Genomic DNA, 12,606 nt, shown 5'->3' with positions numbered 1-12,606 from the left:
TATAAAATCAGGACATTTGTGTTTGGTCATTTATTTTTTGTAACAGTGCTTCTTGGCAATGAACCTCACACCATTGTGTACACCTCTGTGAAACCTTAAATGGAGCCACATCTGTGAGGAAAATGCATTTGTGGGTTGAAATAAACAGGCTTTGGTATAAGAGTATTTAGTATTAGTGTATTATTAGATAACTAAATGTAATTTTTAAAAAGTTATGCCACCATTATTATAATGGTTGAGAGCTGCAGGTTTGCAGATATTTAGTTTTTCCACAGTAAACTAAACAACAGATTTTCACAACGAGACGTCAGCACACAGAGGAAGCTGTGAGGCGTTTGATTGGACAATGGCGGAGCGTTATGTAATTCAGGCGCCTGACGTCATCAAACCGCGCCAAACAAAGCTTCATGCGTAAAAGGGAGACAGGAGAACGGGATAAAGTTTAGTTTTTCTGAGGTTTGAGGTTTTGTAGAAGCGGAAAGTGTGTAATTTCAACGCTCTGGAGACATCTTCAGAGCCGAGGTGTTTGTTTGGAGCGGAAACGCTGAAGCTGCTGTGAAGAATAAACAAAGAAGAAAATGCCGGTTTTTAAATTTTAAAGTCCGAAGAGCGAGAGGAAAGCTCAAAACGTAAGTCCGTCTCGGTTTAAAGCTTTTAACATAGTCGTATTGATTTTTTTTAGTGGCTAAACAGGGTGGTTGTAAAAGTGACGGAGATATCGATGTTAACTATAGAGATACCCGATATTTTTTAGCTGCGGGCAGTTTGAAGTACGACATCATATGGGTAGTTATCAAAACACACACTTGTTGCAGGCAGGATTTGAGTCTCATTATACAAGTATGAACGGTAATGTTCGGAAACCTGGAGTCAGCAGAGACTGAAGAAGTCACTTGGATGAGTGATGAAATGCTACGTCCAGATGGACAGCTGGACGATTGAGCGTGCATCACAACACTCTATCTTTGACTTTATTTGGGATTAAATGCTTTAAATCTTAAATTATATTTACTTATAGATGTTCGAATAAGTGTTTGTGCAACATGGAAAGAAATTTGTTTCTGGTGTTTAGCAGAAAAGGTCTTGAATAATTCTGGGATTTTGTTGTAGGATCTGAATTTGATTGCTGGTGTTGGTGAAATTACACAAATAGATTGCAGAGTGCCATGTGCTTTGTAATTGGTGCTGTAGGTTCACTAATTGGCTCAGAAGTTGTGAGGTTAAAGATTTGCTTTGCTTAATTGTTTTGATGTTCTTCTTAGTTGCGGATGGTTGCCATGTTTTGGATGCTGTTGTAAGTTGTAGTGGTCATTTTAGTTGCAGAAGCCAGATTGACTTGATGCTTGATGTTGGTTTGTCTGATCGCTGGAGCTGCTGTTGTTTGTAGCAGGTGCTTCATGTAAGACATTCTTTTGTCACAAGTGTTGGTGTAGTTTTAGTGGTTGGATTCGTGGCAGAAGTTGTTTAAAAGTTTTAAATATCTTCTTTAGCTACAGTAATCAGTGTATTTTGGCTTTGGGTGTTGTTGTGGGGGCGATTGTTGTGATTGGTGCCATTAAATGTCAGTTGTTACAAGCACATGTGACTGATTTCACTCATATTTCATTAGAATTTTCATACTGTACATAATGTGCTGACCAGCATTTTAAAGGTGCTCTCTTGTATAACAAGGGTTAAATATGCAGTGTATGCTTCAAACCACTCCTTTAACAAAACTCCCACTTTTACTTGAAACATAGCAGCTCCAGTCTGTACAACTATTACAAATATTTTCCATTGGATCCCAGAGAAACTCACACAGTCACTGACACTGAGAGGAGAAATGGCACAGAAAGTTCAGCTCGACCGAGAAACCTTCTCTTGTTCCATCTGTTTGGATCTACTGAAGGATCCGGTGACTACAGCCTGTGGACACAGCTACTGCAGGAACTGTATTAAAAGTTTCTGGGATGAAGAGGACAGGAAGGGAATCCACAGCTGCCCTCAGTGCAGGAAGATATGGCATAGCATACAGCTAGGGCTGGATTGTGTAACCCTGAATCCTCCCTTAGTTGTGAAGGCCTGAAGCTGGGGCTTCTATGATGCACTGTTTCTTTTTCAATCACCTGTTTTAACACGTCTTTTACACCTCTCTGCATTTAATCATTAGTTATTAATCTCTGGCTCTCTTCCACTGCGTGTCTTTGCCCTGTCTTCCTCCCCTCACCCCAACCAGTTGCTACAGATGTCCGCCCCTCCCTGAGCCTGCTGCTGCTGGAGGTTTCTTCCTGGTAAAAGGGATTTTTTTTTTTTCCATCCCACTGCTGTCAAAGTGCTTGCTCATAGGAGGTCATCTAATTGTTGAGGATTTCTGTTTTCTCTGTATTATTGTACAATCTTTACCTTACACCATATTACACCATACTACACTATAAATAGAGTTTAACTGAATCTTTATTTACTGTGTTGATTTATTTAACCCGTCTTTTGCATAATGACCTTTTAATATTGTAAGTATAGTGATTTAACTTCTATTTTGTTCATTACTTTGAAATTAACATTTACAGCCTAAGAATTGTGTTCACTGGTGTTTTAAATGCGCTCTTCTATATTAAAAGATGGCTCAAAATTGAAACCCTGATAACTCCTCCCTCTTTTACCTGAAACTCTGTAGTTCCACTCTGTCCGCATATTTTCTAAAAATAGTTACTATATACAGCTGGTGTGATTTTGGCCCTTCCACACAGACTTCAAAGGTTCTGTGGGCCCCTTCTGTGAACTCTGACCTTTAGTTCTCTCCATAGGTTTTCAGGTGATTTCTGTAGCTCTGCACATGTGCTAATTGGCTCTTACACAACTCTTCTTGTACAGAATGCTGTTATTCAGTTCAGTGCTGGATTTTGCTACAATAGTTATCCTCAGTCAGAAGGAGAGGCTGAAATCCAGGAGTAAATTGTAAGACTGGAGTTTATTTACATTTAGATGGATGGTACATAGTTATGGCATAGTGTAGGAGAATGTGGTACGGTGATTTGGTGTGGGCTATGCAATCAAGAACAGGAGATATATTAGAAGATAAATAAAGATTAAAGGGTAAAATAGCTGGCTGCAAATTCCTCTAAAACAAATCTGCTAAGGAGGTGCATCAATCTAATACCACTCCTTAAGAACGTTCACATTTAGTAAAGCACTACCCAAATGGGCCACAAGGGATAAAATGTTTATGCCTTAAAAGGGAAAAAGTGCAGAAAACAGCATCTCTAACAAGTAGAAAGCGATCTCATGGTAATTTTACTAAAGCGAAACACTGGTAACTGAAAATTTATCACACAAAAACTGAATTCAACATTTATAAATCTGCTCTGATTGTGTAGAAAAGAATTAAACTGTTCCATCTGTTTGGATCTACTGAAGGATCCGGTGACTATTCCCTGTGGACACAGCTACTGCAGGAACTGTATTAAAGCCCACTTTGATGAAGAGGACAGGAAGGGAATCCACAGCTGCCCTCAGTGCAGGAAGACTTTCATACCGAGGCCTGTCCTGGAGAAAAACACCATGTTAGCAGCTTTAGTGACTCTCCTCCAGAGTCCAGACCACATTCACTCAGCCGCTCCATGCTGGACTTTGTGTTTCTAATTACGGAGCCACTGCAGAGTTTGTCAAATTGAAATAAAAAGAAGTCATCAAGTTGGGGACAGGTTAAAGTGTTCATTTTAGTTTTTAGTTTCTTTGGTCTCTATTCCTGCTGAGAGCTCACTTTTGTGGTGTTTCTTCTCTGCATAGATCACCCGTCATACTTTAGAGGCACTGATTAGAGAAAAACAAGATCTCATGTTAGTGGCGGGCTTTCAACAAAGAACGGTTTATAACATTTCGAGGTGAGGATGGCAGAGGAAAACTCTTTCACTGTTTAATAGAAAGATTCTTATAGTGAGCTTTTAATTTGTCAAAAAAGTGTTTGTTTGGTTTTTTTGTTCCGTTTGAAGAAAAAAAATATTTTAAAACCAAATGTTATATAAGGGGCATGATTTAAGTTTGTTTGGTGGAAAAATTAAATGAGTGTTTGCTTCGAGTGTTCATGAAGCAAAGAGAAGGTCTGAAGGAATTTCTCTTTCTTTGAGGATCTAAAGAGAGGAGATGAACTTTGGTGCTTCCATGGACTTTTCTGTATTTAGGAATGGATGTTCATACGTTTTTAATGATTGATTACTCGTGTGTTTTATTTTCATTTGTGTTTTTGGCCATGGATGTACGTAAGAGGATTGGGTCACTGGGGCTCAATCACAAAAACATCTGTCATGAGAGTTTTAAAATAAACTGCAAACACCTGCTTAGCAGCTTTTTGACGTGGGTTCAATTACATATTGCAATATGGTGAAATCTCTAGTCAAACGCCAAAGTGGTCTCTAAAGATGGGCCGCCGCTCTGACCTCTTTTATCCACATACACAGACAAAAACACAACACATCATGTGAGCCTGAACCTTCAGTTCAGCTCATCCTTAAAACCTTCCCTTCCGAGAGAATTACAACTATGTTTTTCACTTAGCCGTTGCCTCCCTTCTTTCCGAGATGATGATGATGATGATGGTGAAAATAATAATAATTCCTGACATGCAGCGCTTGGATGTCTCTGACCTCCATACAATGGTCCCTTTGGGAAAGTGTATGTGTGATAGAGCATAATTTGTGATGCTATTCTGCACTCATATAACTAAGTTACAAAGTGATATTACTATTATTAAAGTGATCAATACATAAGACATGGACAAATGTTCTGAATTCTGAAGGAAAGGAAACCAAAACTGAAGTGTTGTTTAAACATGTGACCATGAGCTAATTTCAATATGAAACCACTGAAAAAAAAAATTGTTTTTTTTATGCTTTTGTGTTTTGAAGATAAATAAACCTGCTGTTTGTCATTCATTAAAATGCTTTCTGTCTTTAGCTTATGAGACACAATAATTGGCATAGGTTGATGAAATAAAAACCACCTGCTTTATTTTTTCCCATTGGGCACACACTGAATCCCATTTGTTCTCAGATATTTATACTTTGGCAGCATAAAAATACTGCAAAAGCAGAACTATAATCCAATTTTTACACACATTCCAGTTTTTTATGTTCTAAGAAGATATTTAAAAGAACCAAATACGTTCCCACTCTGTCTGTGTGACCTTACATTAATGTTTTATTCATGGAAAAATGGACAGAATAAGCTTACAACTTAAAAACTAATATTCTTATGTAGTCTGGTATGTATGGTCAATGTATAGCAAGTGCGATATAAAGACATAAAGTATTGTTACATTTGACCTCTGATCTTTCCTTTAAGGTCAATAGATTGAAAGTCAATGCGATAAGAATGCCATAAACAGCTAAAAGTGCATTAAAATGGGTTTAAACAGGCTAGACTTTAAAAGCCTGCACTTTGTGGGGCAGTAAGAACAAGTGCAAACTTCTTATAGTTTAAAAAGGAAAAAAACTTAAATGAATGAATAGATAATGACAATATTCCCTTCAAAGTAAATCCTGCCCAGACAATGAGCTGCCTCAGTGGAGGTTTGTGCTGCGGTTTTTGTTGATGATGATGTTGATGTTTTGATCCCTGTTATCTTTTCAGGATGCTTCTACATTCCTGTGCTGGTTAAGAAGAAAGAGTAGACGATCGATGGAGGGACGACATCGAGAAAGGAGAGAGGAGGGAGAGGAGGAGACGATACATGAGCAGGCGAGAGAAAGAGGGGAACAGAGGGATGGTTCTCTTAAACCTAAATCGGGGATAAAGATGGAGGAGGAAGATGAGGGAAAGGAAACAGAATTGATGAAGGCTTCTCCCAGAGATGAAGCTCAAAGTCAGCTGATTAATGGACACACCCCAATCTCTGCCTCTTCCTCTTTCACCTCTTTTCCCTTCATCTCCTCCCCTCATCAAGGAAGGGGGGGCGAGGATGAAGAGGAGGTCAGAGTCGCCATCCTAACTGTTGAGGATGAGTCCTGTCCTTCAGAGCCCTTTGGCACCACCCAGTTTGAACCAACCAATGAGGATAATGGACAGGCAGAGAGTGGAGGGGAGGGGAAGGAGGATGGAGAGATGGAAGGAGAGGAGGAGGCGGCAGAAGAAGAAAATGAGGAGGAGGAGGCGGCAAATGCTGAGGAGAGAGAGGAGGAAGGGGAGCTGGCGTCACCTGAGGCTCATCTGCAACTTAAGGTAGGACCCACAGTATTTTTTTTTTTATCTTAGTAAACTTGATCATTTTCAGGCTTCTGTTTGATTAAGCACTTGTGTGTCATGCGCCCTAGAAAGGTGATGTGCGGGATTTATTTTGACACACCTGCCCTACTGTTAGCAAGAGGACCCAAACACTCAGATTCCCTCTTTGACAGGCTTGTCCAAAGTCCAGCTGGGTGGCCAATCATCACTCTAGGTCAGATTTTATATGACCTGTCGTTCCTAATTCAAAATATATTGTGTATTGCTCGCCACCATAAATATAATTAGCCATCCATCCATCGATCAGCTTCTGCTTCTCCTTCGCGGGGGACGCTGGAGCCAATCCCAGCTGTCATAGGGCGAGCGGCGAGGTACACCCTGGACAGGCTGCAAGTCGGTCGCAGGGCAACCATTCGCACTTACATTCACACCTATGGGCAATTTAGATTAATCAATTAACTATCCCCACTAACTGCATGTGTTTGGACTGTGGGAGGAAGCCGGCGAATCCAGGGAGAACCCACACCAACTCCACACAGAAAAGGGGCTGATGGTGGAATTGAACTCAGGACCTTCTTGCTGTGCGGCAACAGTGCTAACCACTGTGCCACCGTGCTTAATAAAGTGTAATTCACCCTATTGTGTGTAATTTCTGTTTTTATCTCATGGTGGCAGCATAGTAGTATAATTCTTATGCTTAAAAAAGGACCCCTGAGTGATTTTCCAGTGGTGCTCTTAGTATAATGTTTGGTCACCCCTGCACAATGAGAAGCACGTGGTGAGAGTGGGAAGGAAGAACTGCCTTTTAACAGGAAGAAACCTCCAACAGAACCAGGATCAGGGAGAGGCAGTGAATGGTTAGGAGTCAGGGGTAAGGGAATACAAAGAAGAACTTAATCATGTATATTTTCAGTATTTGGATTAAAGGATCATTCTCATTATTTGAGACTGGAGGTTTGCCCATAAAGTGGCTCCTCTGTGGGTCAGTCTAATACTCACCACCTCAGTTTTAGATCTTCGGGGAAACAAAGAGCTGGAGAATTTAGAAACTCTGACAAATGATTGAAAAGCCTGACACATTTGTAAAAAGAGACAACACTTTAAGGATTATTCATGAACACGTTGGGATAAAGAACGACATTTTAAAAATTTCAACTATTTTAACAGTCGTCCAGTATAAAACCTCATTCAGATATTTAAAGTGTTTTTGAAGATGCCTTGATGCCCCATCATATTCTGCTGCTGTAATTGGCTAAAGGTCAGTGTTCATACAGTTTGCATATATGGATAAATATCCCAATTTGCTTACGATTTGTACCTTGCAGCTTTTGTATAATCCAATATGGTGAAATATCCTAAAATGTGAGAGGCGCTTTAATGAGCTCTGTCTGTTCTGTTACATCATGTGTAATTACACTGTGTTCACAGTAGGTCCACAGCAGTGGAGGATAGTCTCATTCAAACAGAATAAATCAGTAGGATCTTTATTTTCTCTTGAAGTCCATTTACTGATTGGTATATTTATACTTTTAAACTATAAAAGTGTTTCTTCTACTGCTGCCAATATATTTTTATACTTATGAGTTCCTGCTTCTTCTGCAATTATCCAGCAGGTGGCGCCAGTGCACACTTTATCTCCTCAGTGTGAATGAAATACACCTGATAGAGATGTGTAGTGAGTGAAACACCGATGCAGAGGTGTGTGTGTGTGTGTGTGTGTGTGTGTGTATACACAAAGGGTTTGAAATGCCCTTTGTGTGTGTAAGTTTACACATATACACATTTTATTTACACTATGTAAATGAGAAGTAGAAAAACAGTTTCTGAAACTTTTCAGAGCGGTGTGAAGGTGGAGCTTTCGACTTACGGGGATTGTTTGCACATACTAGATTAAGTACATACTAAATCAAATCTCAGCATGATGCCATAATGATCTGTGAGCAGCATTATGGCATCATGCTGATATATGAGAATGTCAGAAGGAGTTTCTGTGTCTTTGTGGAGTCAGAGAGAGCAGATGAACTGTAGTGCTGCATGAAGAACAGGCAGAGAAAGTGTGGTGCCAGGGGCTGGGGTGAGGTGTGCGGCAGGAGTGACAGATGAGATCAGACAGGAGTCTTCGTGGACTATGATGTTGGCAGATGACATTTCGAATTGAGCCTAGAGGTTGAGGTAAACTCTGGAGTGAAGGGTAAGGAGAGTGAGTAGAAGCAAGACAGAATACATGTGGGAACAACAGGGAAATAGCTGATGTCAACGATCCAATAGCATTTGGTGCAAAAGAGAGGTGAAGAGGAGAGTGCAGGCATGATGGAGACAGGTTTCAGGGTGATTTGTGAGAGAAAGATCGCAGCGAGAGCGAAAGGGAAGGCTTACACGATGGTAGCGAGACTAGCTATGGTCTATGATTTGGATACACAACAAAAACGCGATGGAACTTCCAAGTGTAAGACCAGAGAGAAGATGGATGCATGCAGTGAATTATGACACGCAGAGGGTTGGTGTGACAGAGGAGGATGCTGGGATAGGGTGAGGTGGGTTGCTTTGGCGACCCCTAAAGATAATGGTTGAAAGAAGCTTTGGATGCACAACCTTGGTGATGTTTTCCTGATGAGTTTCGGCTCTAAGTCAAGAGTCGGAGTCGGAGTTGTAAATTATGATCATGTTTGTAATAGTGACGATACTGCAGATGGTAAAGCATCTCAGTCTGTGGCTTATATTTGTGATTTATAAAGTAGTAGAATATGAGTTTATTTTTAAAAATTGATCTCGATTGCCAAAATGTTCAAATCAAGAGTCCACAAACCAGCCTGTGACCTCACAGTAGCTTCAAGCACCTTTTATATGCCATCAGCCAAAAGCTTCAGGCTGATCAAGTCAACCTGTCCTGAGTCACATGTTTTAATCTCACATGTCATGAATTAGTTTCGAATACAAAAATGAAAAAACGTGCTGTCTAGCAGCAGTGAGAACATCAGATATCCCATCATGCTCGTAGCTGATAATGATGTCCTCAATCCCAAGGACTCAAACTAAATTAGTCATCACAAAGATAGGCACACAGCACGCACACACCGAGAGGGAGGTGTGGGTGGGAATGTGCAGCAGTCAACATTCCTCAGATTCTTCTCACAACTGCGGGATCATGGGATATGAAGTCTGGTCCCATGGGAACTGATGGCTTAACGCACACACAGACACATGCACTGTCATACTGGTGCAGAACCAGTACAGTGTATAGTTGTTAGTGTGATGATGGGACACCCGAAGATCAACTGATGGTTTGGTTTTGCATTTCTCTCTGTGGCCTCTAGGGGGCACATTTAGGTTTTTATTCAGTTCAAAACACGTGAAAGCAGTTCTTTTTTTTTTCTTTTTTTTTCTCTCCTTTTAAGTCAAGTTTGCTGATGGGCGATGCATGACTGTCTTTGTAAGGGCCTATTTGACTTCTTAAAAGATGCTGTGGGTTTGGTTGAATTTAAAATTGAGTCGAGGCTTTTAGGCGTGATGGTTAGTGGCCATATCAGCGAGGGTCCCCACAATGTACAAATGTTTGTGTTTGTAAGGGAGCAGACAGAAAAACTAGGGCACTGATCTGTAATCTAAGAGCATTTTTTTTTTCTAGACTACTACACGTATACAGGATTACACACACACACACACACACACACACACACACACACACACACACACACACACACACTTGTACTGGAATTATATTAATACACTTTAATGCTCAGTGAAGAGGTTTTATCTTAGTTTTTAAACCGATTTAGTGTGACCTTGTTGACACACACTCGGTCTGTTTCTTATTCACTCAAAATGTCTGTGAAAGACACATGACAGACACACTGACCTCACTAGGGTCAGATGACTGGCATGAGTGGAGGCACATTAGATCTGCAACGGCATGTCTGGTATGCGAACACACACTTTTCCTTTCCTTTGCTCGTACAGGGTCTGAAACGTGGTGTCTCTTGTGTGAGTTTCAGGAGGGATGAACCAAATCGTATTACTGTTAGAGGAGGCCGCGTTTTAATGTCTGGGCCAAAATGTAGGAAATTTCCATTTTTCTGTCATGATGTAGACGTCACAGAACAAAATAGTTGTTGGTACAAGGAGAGACGTCTACCGAGCGCTTCAGATGCAACCTTGAGCCGACTGAATGATTCATCCTATCTGAGAATGCGTCATAATAGTACTTTCCAGTGAATAGTCTGTGTTGTCCATCACAAAGTGAGAAAGGAAGACACTTCAAAGCACAGAACTGGCAGAGAGTCAGCTTTCTTCTGTCTATAAATGATAGATGGGTGCTTCTTTTATACAATGCAGCTTATTGGTTTCAGACTAAAACTAAATAAATGAATAAATTTGGTTGTCAAAACGTTGCTGTAGGGGGTTTTTAGCCAGAAATTAACACATATGGTCAAGAGGGTTAAATAGCACTTTATCCACCAACAGGTTAGTTAGACAGCTGCTAATCAGTGTAGACTAAAAAAATATGTATTGTAAAAAAAAATTATTATTTTTTTTTTTTTTTTTAGATCATTTCACTCCAGCAGGCACCAACATCACAAACGTGTCCAGTTCAGGCACTTGAAAGCAGGGGAAGCCTCGCTGACAGCTAGCAGCAGTGCTGGGACAGCTGCCAATCAAAGACGCCATGCCCATTATGTTAAGCTGGTAACTTTTTGGCATGATGGCTAAAGTCCATTTTTACTAGACTGTGGACATTTTTAACACAGGACTCTATTAGAGTTGGCTTACTTTTGGAGTGGGCCTCAAGTGGACATTAGAGGTACTGCATTTTTTTGTATCTCCAGGTTTCATTTTTCAGACCTGGAGGATGCTACTCGTGCCTTCCTAAGAAATGCACTCGGTATATTTTAATTTCACCAATATCAATGACATCATCTGGTCTAGTTCGTTCAATACAGTGCATTTCTACCACAGGTACACAAACCTACAAAACGGAACATCTAACATATAATTTGTTAGTTGGTCTTTCTGTTTGCCTTCCAAGTCTTTCTTCCTTTTGCTCATACACACCTTAACACACCCTCATACCCACGCTCTGTGTGTGTGTGTGTGTGTGTGTGTGTGTGTGTGTGTGTGTGTGTGTGTGTGTGCGCATGCGGTCACATTCCAGCCAGTCAGGTCCGGCCACGCCGAGTCGGCGTGTCATACACACACATTCCTCGAGCTGCAGCATTCCTGGACTCTTCTGCTCATCAGCAGGACGGAGGCTTGAATCTGTGACCTTCCGGTTACAGTAAAGTCTCCCTGCGGCACGTTGACACAGCTACTGAAAAATGTAGTTCAGTTCTTTCATATCCGGTGTCTTGGAAGAGGAAAAAAAAAAAGATTCAGTTTGTTTCTTTCTCAGTTTTTGCTCAGCCTAACTTTTAATATAGAGCTGGTATCTTCTTTATTGAAACTCTGATGTCATGATGGTTTTTGTTTCTTGTAGCTTTTTCTTTACTGTAGTACGTAGTAGGGCTGGGCCATATCACACCATTCATGGTAATACAGGTATAATGTTGGGCAACAATAAGAAAATGAAATATCGCGATAGAATACGGGTAAAACACGCATGTGCAGTGCCTTTGTTTACATACGCACATGGTGGAAAAAGTGTGGCAGTGATGGAGAATAAGAAGCGCGAAAGCGGATCGTTGAATGAAACAGATGAACCAAAATTGGTTTGTAAAAATGCTGCAACTTCAGTGGTGTGGAACTGGTTTGGCTTTCGTCCATCAGATACACAACAAAGCACTATTTTTTGGTAGCACATGCTAGCGGGCCGTCGTTATTACCGTGTTTTTCAGAAAATATGGCACACTTAACCCTGGAGAACCCATGGGGTCAAATTTGACCCCATGGTTTCCCTAGAAAACCAATGGGGTCGGCTCTGACCCCATTGGTTCTCCAGGGTTAAAATCAATCCTTTGATTTTTCTGAAAGTCGACAGTGCCCCTTATAATCTGGTGCTCCTTATGTATGAACTCTGGTTGTGTTTACTGACCTCGAAATGATTTCTTGTGGTACATGGTGCTTGAAAATCTGTCAAATGTTTCAGTACGACTTTGCTAAGCTACGAACCCGCACCGCTTGATGGATTGTCGGAGCATTACAGCTATCGTAGGCAGGAGTCTCGCGGAGTGATACGTACTGTGCTTCAACATAATATCACCGTATTGTGTGTGTGTGTATAACCTCTTTGTGGATATTATACATGGTTATGCTGAGGAAATGTCGGCCAATTTACACTGGAAATACCTTTTGGTTAAACTGTCAGCAAGGAATTTGCATTTGTACTGTTAAATTTTTATATAACTTTAATGCACTTAAAAAAACAGCTGCTTGTTTAAGTGAAAATACACTGATGTTTTGGGTTTTTTTGGGGGGGGT

General features: G+C 40.7%; 1 protein-coding gene across 1 annotated transcript in view; it reads left to right on the top strand.

Annotated features, from left to right (window-relative positions):
* Positions 1-353: 353 nt before the first annotated feature.
* Positions 354-12,606, top strand: part of LOC113017146 (F-box/WD repeat-containing protein 7-like) — a 44,098-nt gene continuing 31,845 nt past the window's right edge. Inside the window, exons 1-2 of the mRNA XM_026160303.1 lie at positions 354-629; positions 5,605-6,192. Coding sequence (XP_026016088.1) covers positions 5,653-6,192 — 540 coding nt within the window. The 5' untranslated portion in view covers positions 354-629; positions 5,605-5,652. The remainder of the gene's footprint in view (positions 630-5,604; positions 6,193-12,606) is intronic.

The sequence above is a fragment of the Astatotilapia calliptera genome, unplaced genomic scaffold, assembly GCF_900246225.1.
Source record: "Astatotilapia calliptera unplaced genomic scaffold, fAstCal1.2 U_scaffold_1, whole genome shotgun sequence".
NCBI lineage: Eukaryota > Metazoa > Chordata > Actinopteri > Cichliformes > Cichlidae > Astatotilapia > Astatotilapia calliptera.
Note: the sequence above shows the minus strand (reverse complement) of the source record. Positions and strands in the feature narration are given on the sequence as shown.